General features: G+C 38.4%; 1 protein-coding gene across 6 annotated transcripts in view; it reads right to left on the reverse strand.

Moving 5' to 3' along the window:
• LOC121485070 (COBW domain-containing protein 2) overlaps positions 1-13,347 on the reverse strand; it is a 64,445-nt gene that overhangs the window by 10,677 nt on the left and 40,421 nt on the right. For all 6 annotated transcript variants that reach the window (XM_041745085.1, XM_041745088.1, XM_041745084.1 and 3 more), the window contains 2 exons: positions 7,416-7,472; positions 3,522-3,573 (listed from right to left, as the gene is read on the reverse strand). In XM_041745085.1, the coding sequence (XP_041601019.1) occupies positions 3,522-3,573; positions 7,416-7,472 (109 nt within the window). The remainder of the gene's footprint in view (positions 1-3,521; positions 3,574-7,415; positions 7,473-13,347) is intronic.

Here is a 13,347-nt window from a genome sequence, read left to right on the forward strand (position 1 = left end):
CACCTTCGGCCTGGGGCGTGATCCTGAGGACCTGGGATCGAGTCCCATGTCAGGCTCCCTGCATGGGGCCTGCTTCTCCCTCTGCCTGTGTCTGTGCCTCTCTCTCTGTGTGTCTCTGTGTGTGTCTCTCTCTCTCTGTGTGTCTCTCATGAATAAAAAAATAAAACCTTAAAAAAAAAACCTGCTCAAAATGTATTTTATTCAGTTGGATAACTTGGGTTTTAATATTGGAAAGGTCTCAACATGGAACTCAATACTGCTTTATCCTAGCTTAACGAATTCTTACTGGGAATGACATTGCTTTTGGCAGGTTAGAGATATGACAATATTTCTAAGGGGTACAATTAACTTCAGGATGAGATTAAATGGGTTTTAAAAATTATGCCAATGTATCAGGGGGCTCAAGGAGTGAGATACACAATTTAGAACTAGATGTTTTTCTGCACCAATACACTCTTCACACAGTAGACAAACCTTAAAGATGAAATCTGCAAACTCCCAGTGCAGAGGATGAGGGTCACAACTCATAATTCCTAACTTAATAAACTATGCACAGACTGCCATTTGAGTTTTTTCACCTTCTCACCCTCCAACCCTGGGTCCTCCTTATAGGGAGGAACAAGGAGTCCATGAAAGCTAGAGAGCTGCATTACAGAGGATTCAGGAATAAAACTTTAATAACATACCTACTATATCTTAGGTATTATCCATATCAGACTTTTTCCCAGTTGTTTTGAATCTAAAATTAACTCTCTTTTCCCCAGACACAGGAAGAAGCAAAATACGAAAGCAATCAGTCAGAAAAAAAAAAATAAGGTACTACCCCTAAAATAAAATTTAGGAATAACTCCAAACTTTTAGTTTTCTTGTCTGTTTTTTTTTTTTTATTTTTATTTTTTTTATCTCCCAGGATATTTCCCTTGGTGTCCTACTCTTTGGCAAACAATATCTAACATGCAACAACTTCTGCCTATTTTCTTTCTCTGGAAGTAACATGTTCAACCCCAAATGTGAAACTCTACATGGGTCATTTCAAATGTGATACTCTGCCACCAAGTATGAAGCTGAAAGTCTGGTATCCTTCTCCAAATCAATGTGCCTTCCAGGTTTCTCTAGGCCTCGGCCTCTCCAGCCAAGCAGGCTTGTTTCCCAGCACTTCTCCCATCTTTCTGCCCCAGCATCAGTCAGTAAGGCTATTCAGGCAAGTCTACGTGTGAATCAGCCCTCGATTTATCCCATTTCTATTCCCCCTGTGACCCACACAGTGCAGGCTCTTGTCACAGGGCATCCTCCTGCTTGGTCTCCTGATATCAGCTCCAATCCTGCTTACCTGACGCTGTGGGACAGCACAGCATGAATTCTGCTTGCCCCGCACATCAGCACATCAAAGACCAACACCTGAGCTCAGGATTCAAATACTAAACATCCACCAAGATTTCTACACAAGGGTCCTCTTCTAGAGCATTCTCACTTTTCCAATTTCAAAAATTTGGATTTCTCTTTCCTTTCTTCCAAACAAAAACCTCCTTGTCTAAGTCTATGTTTTGATGTTTTACTCAGAATAGCAGTTGCATCTTTGCAAAGAGTGCTGCTAATTGGAAAGAGACACAAGAGAACTCCCTTAACAATTGTGGAAATCTGTATCTCCATCTAAGAGGGAATTACAGAGATAGATGTTCATGTGTGCAGATGGACCGATACACAGGCACAAATATATGTAAAGACACGCTAACTTGTATGCTAAAAACTTGTAAGCTTTACTGTACGTTAAAAATAAATAAATAAAACCAACTATCTTTCATAAAGTCTCAGACCCACTAAACCAAAGAAGACCCACAGTCCTTTGTCTGCAGTATTATATTCCGCCCTTATTGATCTAAAGCAGGAGAGTGCATCGGAATCTCCTGCAGAGTCTTTAAAAAAAAAAAAAAAGACATGCCCTACTTACTGGTGAAATAACACACTGTCTGGGGTTTGTTTTAATACACTCCAGCAAGGGCAAGGGCACTTGCAGTTTTATTATACTATTCTACTTTTATGTATATTTGAAATTTTCTGTTTAAAAAATACTCCACCAGAAGAAATGTGGAGCAGAGGAAATAAAATCAGCAAAAAGCTGGCAGCCACTGCAACTAGGTTCCTTTTGCTATTCTCTGTACTTTTGTATATCTTCGGAAATTTCTGTAATAAAATGTTAAAAATGTACATACATTTTAATTTGCACATACCCAGGCCCCACTCCAGCATATATGACAGGTGGGGACTACTGAGAACATCCAATATATATATTTTTAAAGTTCCCACAAGTAACTCTGATGTTCCCCATTTGAGAATCACAGCTTTTCATTCTTAGAACAAATATTCACTGAGCAGCACCACACACCATGCCCTGTGCTAAGCACTGAGGAATCCACATTTAAGGAGTACACAGATTACTACAAGGAAAAAAGCATTTCAACCCAAACTACAAGGCATTATCAATGCCATGACAGGGTATGTGCAAGATACCACAGGTATGGACACTAGCAATTATAAAGATTCTTGAAAGAGACTACTACATTCTTCATCTTTTACACCTATGACTCCTAGTGTGATGTCCCTCACCTGGAAAGTCCATAAGAATACGTTTCTGGTTCATCTTTAGGACTACTGCTGAGTAAACAGTTGGTTTTTCCCAAAAATTCTACCACCAGAGAATTGTATTTCTCTCATTCACTCATTTTAACAATTCCAAAAATGAATATTTTATTAAGTTTCTGAGAGGAAGAGTGGCACAAACACGGTAGTATAGGTCCTTATAAATACGAGCCAGAATGAAGACAAACAAAAAAGTGGCCCCATCATAAAAAGTAATCCTTCAAAGGCTCAGTGATGGTTTCCAGAGGAGGGAAGACCAGACACCACTCACTCACAGGCCTCCTTGCTCTCACCATGTTTAAATGGAACAAAGAAGTTACCTGAAACCTCCACCGTCTATGACTTGCTTAAAAGAAAGACGAGTACAGTGAAAACATGTTTTTTTTGTTTGTTCCTAGTAGCTTCAATATTTACCTCAGGAGTACAGTCTGAGAGCTCCTAAATGAAGGACACCTGAGGGAGTCAGGTTTTCAGTGCTAGATGCAGGTGAAACTCAAAGTCAATTTTTATTTAAGCAGTAAATGCTTTTACCAGACTTTCCCTTAATCTGTTAGTTCAACATAGTTAAAAATAGGCTGCATATAGAACTCCCAGGCTGCTTTTAAGTGGTGATTTCTTACCACAAGAACGGATCAACTCTGCTGAATGACCTGTTGAATGGAGAAGCTAGCAAGCATGATTTCTTAAGATTCTAAAAAACTCTGGTTTGATGAATTCCTGTTAGACTTTAAGAAGCTAAATGAGATTACCTCAAAAGCACTCATATTCTAAAAATTAGCAACACAGTTCAAAAATATTTTTTTTAGCAAGTCTCAAATAAAACAATGCTAAAAGAACCAATTTATTTTTTTTAATGCTTAAAATTCTTTAAAGATGTTTTTTACCTGATCAAGGTGAGGCTGTGTTGTTGGCACATGCTGAAGTTTTTTCTGCAAACTAAAAACAGCTGATTATAAATTCAGAGATCAATATACTTCCGATTTAACCTTCTACGTTACTTAGAATACAGAGCTACGTAAAAGAAGAGAGTTTCCACAACTCAATTATACAGTTCCAATTTTACATACTGTTTACGTATTCTAATAGCAAAAAACTAGCAGGTTGTTTAAAGATTTTTCCTGATGATGTGTACACATTTAACAAACACGCAAGAATATTGGTGGTTGCCAGAGGGGAGGGGGATGGGGCATGGGAGAAGTAAAGGGGACTAAGATGTACAAACTTCCAGTTACAAAATAAATAATTCAAAGATGAAAAGCAGAGAATATAGTCAATAATAGTGTAGTAACATTGTATGGTGACCACATTTAGGAAAGTGAGCACTAAGTAAGATACAGAATTCTCAATTCACTATTTTGTACATCTGAAAATAAAACATTGTATGTTACACTTCAATAAAAAATGTACATAAGTTCACATGCATAATATACGCACAATACAGAAAAAACTAATCTTCAGCAACATGATTTTGTGTGGTTAAATATGTCAGCACATTTCTTTTCAATTCCAACAGATCTATTACTGGTCTAGAAAAATACAAATACAAATTTCCTCAACATGCCCCATGCTTCCTAATGTGAAAATAATGCTAGTACCTAAAGAAAGTTAGAAGAGTGTATTTTTTCCTTTATCGACGTTTTCCCTTAAACATATCTACTTATTAGGAAATAAGTAGTATCCACAAATATAAGTTTCGGGTCAGGTGCCAGTGAGAGAAAACAAAAAGAATCTTAAAAATGTACTGTTTTGATATGAAAAAGAACAAGAAGATCAATATGGCACAAGTTATACCCTTAACAACTGTAGCACACATTTGGACACTGATGGTGGTAAAGGCTGAGAGGAGGAAAAGGACTTAAAATCTTGCAGATGTTTTGCTTTGCAGAACAGTGAGGGGTAAATTAGTAACAGGGAGTTTAGAAAAGAGAAGAGGATTGTAGGAACTGCTGGAGGGAAATGAGCCTCACTGGAGGGGGTCTTAGTAGAGAAAGTGTCAAATTAAATCCTTCCCAGCTGGTTGCTCAGGAAAGGATTCTCCATTTTAGCAACTGAGCACAATGAAAAGTTATGCACAGGCCTGAGCCAGAAAGGGCATCACATAAGTAGATACTTCTTTAAGTGTCACCAATGCATTATCACTGTTTTTAAGCAAGTGTGGGATGAGATTATCTTAGAAAATGTTTGAAAAATCACACACTCTCTCATGTTCAATATTTAATGTTGTTAAAAATAACTGCCAACAACTTGTGCAAGGAAGGAAAAAGTTTTCTTCAACCCTCTTAGATCCTGGCCAGGTGTGAAAATTAGAACGATTAACAGGAGAAAAGTGTACAAGTTTATTAATTTAAGTTTTTAAAAAAAATATATTATTTTAGAGAGAGAAAGAGAGAACGTGCAGGGGAGAGGAGCAAAGGGAGAGGGAGAGAGAATCCCAAGTAGACTCTCGGCTGAGTGCCAAGCATGGAGCCCAACACAGGGCTGAATCCCAGGACCCTAAGGTCATGATCTGGGCCAAAACAAGAGTCAGACACTTAACCGACTGAGGCAGTCAGATGCCCCTATTAATGTAAATTTTATGTCACAAAGGAGCCTTCATAAAGAAATGAAAAACCAAAGAAATGGTTAAACCTGAGTGTTTTTATGCTACATTTGATGAAGAGTGGAAGGCTGAGGAAAGATGCAAGGGGGGCAGAGTATGAAACAAGTGTTAAACTGGGGGATATTCAGAGAGACCAGTATTTTCAGATTCCTCCGTGAGTATTTTAGTCTTTAGAGATAAGGATGTTCCTTTCCTCTGGGCACAGGGAGGGTACTCTCACGTGAGGCTTTTGTGAGTCAACTACTTCAGAAGAAATGGGAGAAAATATTTCCAAATCACATATCTGGTAAGGTGTAATACCTAGAATATATATATATATATATATATATATATATATATATAAAACTCCTCCAGCTTGGCCCAAAACAACAAACCACCTGATTAAAAAATGGATGCAGTATTTGCATAGACATTTCTCCAAAGATGATGATCTACAAATGGCCACTAAGCATATGAAAAGATGTTCGTGATCTCTAACCATTAGAAAAATGCAAAGCATAACCACAATGAGCTGCCACCTCACACTCAGGAGGATGGCTACTACCAAAACCAACTGGAAATACCAAGTGTTGGCCAGGCCGTGGAGAAACTGGAACCCTGTACGCTGCTGGTGGCAAGTTCAAATGGTGCAGCTGTTGTGAATAATAGTATGGCATGCCTCAAATATTAAAAATACATGAAAGCAGAAATCTCAAAGAGACATTTGCACACCCACATCACAGCAACATTGTTCACAACAGCCAAGAGGTGGAAGCAACCCAAATGTTCACCAATGGATGGATGGATGAAGAAAACGTGGTACGTACATAGGATGGGATATTATTTAGCATTAAAGGAAAGAAATCCTGTCACATGCTCCAACATGAACCTTGAGGATTAAGTGAAATAAGCCAGTTACAATATAACAAATGCCATAACTTTCACTGGTATAAGGAATCTAGATTCTTTTTTTTTTTTTTAATTATTTATTTGACAAAGAGAGCAAGAGAGAACACAAGTGGTGGGGAGGGGCAGAGGGAAAAGGAGAAGCAGACTCCCTGCTGAAAGGGGAGCCCAACACAGGGTTTGATCCCAGAACCCCAAGATCATGACCTGAGTTGAAGGCAGCTGCTAACTGACTAAGCCACCCAGACACCCCTAAAGTAGTCAAATTCTTAAAAACAGATAATAGAGGGCAGCCCGGGTGGCTCAGCGGTTTAGTGCCACCTTCAGCCCAGGGCCTGATCCTGGAGGCCTGGGATTGAGTCCCACGTCAGGCTCCCTGCATGGGGCCTGGTTCTCCCTCTGCCTGTGTCTCTGCCTCTCTCTCTCTCTCTCTGTGTGTCTCTCATGAATAAATAAGTAAAATCTTTTAAAAAAAGAAAAAAAAAACAGATAATAGATTGGTGGTTGCCAGGTGCTGAACATGGAGAGCTGTCATTCAACAGTACAGAGTTTCACTTCGGCAAGATGAGAAGTTCTGTAGAACTATTGCACAACAATGTGAATATATTTTACACTACTGAGTTGTACACTTAAAAATAAGATGATTATTAAAAACAACAACAAAAAGATACTGATGTCCAGGGAAGAAACACATTCCTCTCCCTTATCAAAAAGATTTCCTCCAGGGAAAGAAACAGGAAAGTGATACATCACTTAGGAGAAAGAAGAAGTCTGTAGGAATACCTCAAGCTAAAAATTTTTTATGTATTTCATGCATTTTCTTATAAAGTATTACACACAGTGGTTGGTGTAGACATATTAATTAATCCTTAACATTAACTACCATTTACACTACGATTTCTTTTTTTTTTTTTAATTTTTATTTACTTATGATAGCCACAGAGAGAGAGAGAGAGGCAGAGACATAGGCAGAGGGAGAAGCAGGCTCCATGCACCGGGAGCCCGACGTGGGATTCGATCCCGGGTCTCCAGGATCGCGCCCTGGGCCAAAGGCAGGCGCCAAACCGCTGCGCCACCCAGGGATCCCTACACTACGATTTCTATAGGAAATGTATTATGATTTCTAAACATCCAATTAATAAAAGTTTCAAGAACATAATCATTAGGAATGATCTATAGGAATGATAAGACATTTAAATAAAATGTGTAACTGTATAAACCATTCCTGTAATTTCTATAACTATGGAATAAAAAGTACATTACAATAAGCGTGAGCAAAATACAGAAAACATACCTTATTCCAGAAAGGCTGTCAAAGGCATGAAGATCTAATACATTAGAGAGATCAACTCTAAAAGGAAGAAATCCAGTGTTAACAATGGGAAATTCTGTGAAAAATATTCAATTAATCAAGGAAAAAATCTAAGACTTTTGCCAAAAATGTAGACCTAAAATTTAATCTATATATCATATTGGGAAACACATAAAAATGACAAGCAAGGAGCAAAAAGCTTTTTGTCAAACTTTGTAATAGAATTTCTTCATAAAATTTAAAAAAACAGTAAACAGTATAAAGTCAAGGCAGAAAATTACTTGATCATTGCTTCAATAAGCTATTTATATTTATATTTTTACTTTAAATTCTCTTTTCAATCCTCTAAATTTATAAGCTTGATTTCAAATACATTTTTACACCCCCCCAAAAAAAATCAGTTATAGAAATGGAATTTTGCAAAGCAGCAGCTTATTACTCAAAAGATGAAATGGAGGAAGTAAAGCAAATTGAACTAGTGTGGCAATACAGTACCACCTTACCTTGGGAATGTCTGTATTTCTTTTACTTCACCTCCCCCCTTCCATGATATAACAGGTAATATTTTAAGAATATGAGGAGTCAGGGAACTAATGTATAAATGTTCACTCTATGACTCTAATCTACATCCTACGAATGTGGTTTATTTCCTTCAGGCCAGAGTTGCAGAGACTGCAACATCACAGTTAGTTCTCTATCTGAATAAATATTATTTCCATGGGAATTATTTAGAGGTAATTATGGCTTTATTAGGAAAGCAGTGATTCAAATCAGAGGAGAATATCCTATCACAGACAGAGCTTTACTTTTGATTTAAGTACAAAGACTAGTAAGTTCCAATTTTTACATGAGTCTGTAAAAGAGCAGAGGACAGTGATCCTTAGCCTTTATTATCAAAGTTTACAACGAAGGAATATTTCAAGAAAGTGAGAGCAGTATGAATCTCCAAATTAGACTCCGAGAATTTGCCATTTTTCTGTCACAAGGAAAATAAAACTTAATCAAATTCAAGATTTTTAAAAATATGCCAACATGTAAGCCAAACCACCTCCTGTAATTTAGGAGTGACCAGCTCTGCCTGTTTTGCTGATTCTCAGCAGTCTGCCATATATTCATGCCTGCGGCAACAATACTGTTTGATCATGAATACTTATCCTGGCATAAGGCAGACATATTCCCATCTTACTAAAAGAGTAACATTCCAAAGTTATATGTTAATAAACTATAACAACACTTCAAATTCAGGACATTCTAGATGAAAAGAATCAGGAAAATCATCAAAGAAGTAAATGTTCCATGAAGACATTTTTAAATACCAACTTACATAAGAGATCAAAGCCTTAACATTAAACATATTTCCATTTTCACCATGACAGTTGAGTAAATGTTTATACTGATACATGCAAATGAATGAACTTCTCCCCCAAGTTTATCACCTTTACCTTAGGAAATAGCTAGTTTAAAATGTACACCTGCCAATCATCTGGATATCGAAATTCAGGCCAACTGTATGAATACTGAAAGTCAGTTTTGAAACACACATTTCTTAAATAAACAGTTTCACTCTGACAGTGTTCTTAAGAATCTATGTCTCAAGTTTAGAAATAATTCTGCTTGATACTCAGAATCTTTTGATATTTCCAAAACACACAGGATCAACACTAGATCTGTACCTGTTAAAATTTAGAGAATAAGCCTCCACTGAAGCTGCCTCAAAGTAGCTGCTGCCCTTGCTCCTGTGGCAGAGCTGGGATGCTAGGGGTGCCAGGGTTCGTGCCTCTCTTTTCTGTACACATGGGGAAAGGGCTGGAATAGGGCTGGGGGAGCTCTGCTCCCACCTGGACCAGACTGGGGCTCTCCACTGCGAGGACCACTGGGGGATGGGGAGTGCTAGAGCAGTGTTGGAGGGGAGGGGCAAAAAAAATCTACAGAGAATATATGTGCTGCTAAAGCGAGCACATACAGAGAATAAAATAATACCAGTCTCTCACTGTATCTCACCAGATTGAAATGGAGAGGAAAACAGGAAAAGCCTAAAGTTCCAGATTAGAGTTAACATGGACCTGCCCAAAATCTAGTACCATGAAAAGTAAATTTCTTCATTCATCCAATTAAAAACTAATTCTATGGCATGAAATATATTTAATTTCCTTCATTAGAGATAAAAATATCAGATATTTCCAGAACAGTAATACAAAAAAATAAAAACGAAAAGATGATTACCATCAGTTTTTATGTGGTGCAGAGGGGAGGTCAGCTGCTACTCTGAGATTAGTTTTCCAAAGTTCAATGAGTCTCCTAAACAGGGGCCACCAGCCAATCCCAGATTTACAAATTGTCATACCCATCCAATAGCTAAATCCTGAACTCCAGAACCAGATTTCCGAAGACCTTCCCCAGTGGCACCTCAAACTCACTATCTACAAAACTCAACTAACCACCTTTTATCAAATCCTTGCTATCACTACCTCACCTGGAAGCTGCTCCTGCTTTAGGTGGAGAATTGCATCATATTCAATCCTTCTCCAGGACTCATTCTGCTTTTAAAATCTTTCACTAAACTCCTTTTTGCCCACAGGGAAAAAAAAATCCAAAGTATATATTATGGCGTTCAAGATCTTTTGTGGAAAGTTCTCCATCTCTTCAGTCTTTTTCTCTCTGCCACATACCATGTGCTATAGTCGTTCTAAAATACTCACAGGTCCCTGGAATACAAAATCTTCCTTATGTCTAAAAAGCATCACTACTCTTATTCATTGGGAAAATCCTATTCATTCTTCAAGACTCAGGTCAATAATCACCTTCTCAAAATGTCCTGAATCTTCATCAAGAAGACCTGGGTAGTTGTTGCTTTATCTCCCGGTTCTTATAGGACCCTACACAATTAATACTGATGTTTTATTAATTATATTTAATATATTGAGCTTGTTTACTTCTGTCTCCCCCAAATGACTCAACACCTACTCCAAAGGCAGTTTTTGCTTTACCCATTGCTTAAATCCTCAACAAGCCAAGAAATGCCTAACAACTAAGAGAAAGCCCAGTAAGTAGTTTGTTGAATTAATATTACTGAACAACTGAATTTTGGTTTTCCTCTGTTCAGTCCTCTGAAATATCTAAGACTAAAAAAGAGTCAGGAAGAGGTAAGAATGGTCCTTCTTGGGACCCCTGGGTGGCTCAGCGGTTGAGCGTCTGGCTTAGGCTCAGTGCATGATCCCAGGATCCGGGATCCAGTCCCACATCTGGCGGGCTCCTTACAAGAAGCCTGCTTCTCCCTCTGCCTGAGTCTCCGCCTCTCTCTGTCTCTCAAGAATAAATAAATAAATGTTAAAAAAAAAAAAAAAAAAAAAGAATGGCCCTTCTTCTGATCTTCCACTTCCCCTTCTTAAGTCTAAGTGGTCCATTAGAACTTCCATTTGCTTCAAAGTCAACTTAAGTCTTACCAATAAGACTCTTATTCCTCAACTTAAATATTCAAGGTAAGCCTTTTCTACATATGCTTACAGCAGTCTTATTATTGTCAGTTTCACTATCAGTGTTTGTCAACCACAAAATGCTTGAGACATTAAAATTTAAAAACAAAAAACCAAACACAATAAAACAAAACTTCCATCACTGACCTCAACCATTATTGTTAAAAACAAGATCTCTAGTTTCTAAACTGGGAAGCTCAAGTTGCTCTGCCTCAAGGAACTGAGGGAAATATTTAATGTAAGATTCATGACCAGGGTAAGAATTCTACCATGGAGGTCTGCTCTTCACTGAAAAAGATCTTAATTCAACTTCAGTCCTCACAGCAAGGAAGTACTATTTCAGAAAGTTCCTAGATTCTCAGATACAATGGCAAACACAAGACACTGAAGATAAGAGAGGATCCCTGGGTGGCTCAGCGGTTTAGTGCAGCCTTCAGCCCAGGGCCTGATCCTGGAGACCTGGACTGAGTCCCGAGTCGGGCTCCCTGCATGGAGCCTGCTTCTCCCTCTGCCTGTGTCTCTGCCTCTCTCTCTCTCTCTCTCTCTCTCTCATGAATAAATAAATCTTAAAAAAGAGAGAGAGGCAGCAACACAGGCAGAGGGAGAAGCAGGCTCCATGCAGGGAGCCCGACACGGGACTCGATCCCGGGTCTCCAGGATCAGGCCCTGGGCTGAAGGCGGTGCTAAACCGCTGAGCCACCCGGGCTGCCCTAAATACAATCTTAAGAAAAAAAAAAAAAAGATACAGAAGAAAAAAGGAGATTTTATTTATGTGCTCATTCATCCATATGAAGTAACTAAATTTAATCACTTCATATTTACTGTTCTATAATAGAGCAAACGTTAGGAATGTCATATAAACATCAAAATTGTTACACAACAATCTCTTCAAGATAAAACCTTTAGCAGTATATAAAGGTCTAAAATGAAAACCAAGAGAAAGAAAAATTAAGGAAGTTAAAGCCTGTAAAAATTGATCTGTCTATAAATATGAACCAAATAAATGCTATAACAACAGAACCACAGCCATTTAGGCATATGGTGTTTTTTTTTTTTAAGATTTTTATTTATTTATTCATGAAAGACACACACACACACAGAGGCAGAGACACAGGAGGAGGGAGAAACAGGCTCCATTCAGTGAGCCCTTTGTGGGACTCGACCCTGGGACTCTAGGATCACACCCTGGGCCGAAGGCAGGTGCTAAACTGCTGAGCCACCCAGGGATCCCAGGCATATGGTTTTTAAAAACCAATTTCAGCTTTATGTGGTCCTCTATGTGTCCCTTTGTAATGAAGAGAAAGTTTAAGGAGAAAGAAAATGGTAAAATGCAATAGAAAAAGACGAATAACTGAGGAATGGCTCTGGTAGGAGTTAGAGATTTTCTACAGTTGGAATCTGAAATGCAGGGAGCACATTTGGTGTATGCTTGTAGAAGACTTACACTAAGGGCATTCTTCTGCTACCTCTGCCAGCAGATGAGTGGCTTCTGAGAATGCATACCAAATTAATTCCCCAGCTGTTCACATGCACACAAGCAGCTGCCACTGTTACTGCCTAACACTTAGGGTAGTCTGTCAGCACCTCTAATCTCTGCCATAGCAGACAAGCCTCTCGGCTAAGACCTCTGCTGCACTTCCAAGGAAAGAATCTCTGAATTAAGGACTGGGTTGGCACTAGACTGCCAGCTGTGAGCATTAGAGATGCGACTGCATGTTGCTGGGTCTATCAGCTGCTGAACCATTCTTATTAAAAAATGAGCTTAATGACAAATCCTCTTAAGAAAGTTTCTGAAATCATAATAGCATTCATTGGAAAACAGAATTCACAGAAATACACTTCACAGATGTTTCAAGAATATGTTTATTTTGCAAAGTAATGCACATCTGTATGAACAGAATAAAAAGACAGAAGAACCTACAGGAAATGGAAATCAAAATGTAAAAAAGGATGTGTTAGGAACTTAAAGGTTGCATCTATTTTTACATAACAGATTTTTCCAACTATAGAAAAAACTAAGATTTTTTTTTTAAATATTAGAAAGCCATTTAAGTACTTCAAGCTAAGATAAGATTCCTAATAATATACTTTTAGAGATTTCTTTTTTTTTTTTTTAAACATTTTTTTTAATCTTTATTTATTTATGATAGTCACAGAGAGAGAGAGAGAGGCAGAGACACAGGCAGAGGGAGAAGCAGGTTCCATGCACCGGGAGCCCGATGTGGGATTCGATCCCGGGTCTCCAGGATCACGCCCTGGGCCAAAGGCAGGCGCCAAACCGCTGCGCCACCCAGGGATCCCCACTTTTAGAGATTTCTATACTAATTACTTTTTTGAGTGGATGAAAAGTCCTAGGTTGTCTTCCTCATGAAGCAAAAGCACAGTTACCCAGTCTTACCATGGCTCTGTAGTCTTAGCTACAAGAAGAAGCAAAAGTTTAT

Source organism: Vulpes lagopus, chromosome 2 (assembly GCF_018345385.1).
Source record: "Vulpes lagopus strain Blue_001 chromosome 2, ASM1834538v1, whole genome shotgun sequence".
Taxonomy (NCBI): Eukaryota; Metazoa; Chordata; class Mammalia; order Carnivora; family Canidae; genus Vulpes; species Vulpes lagopus.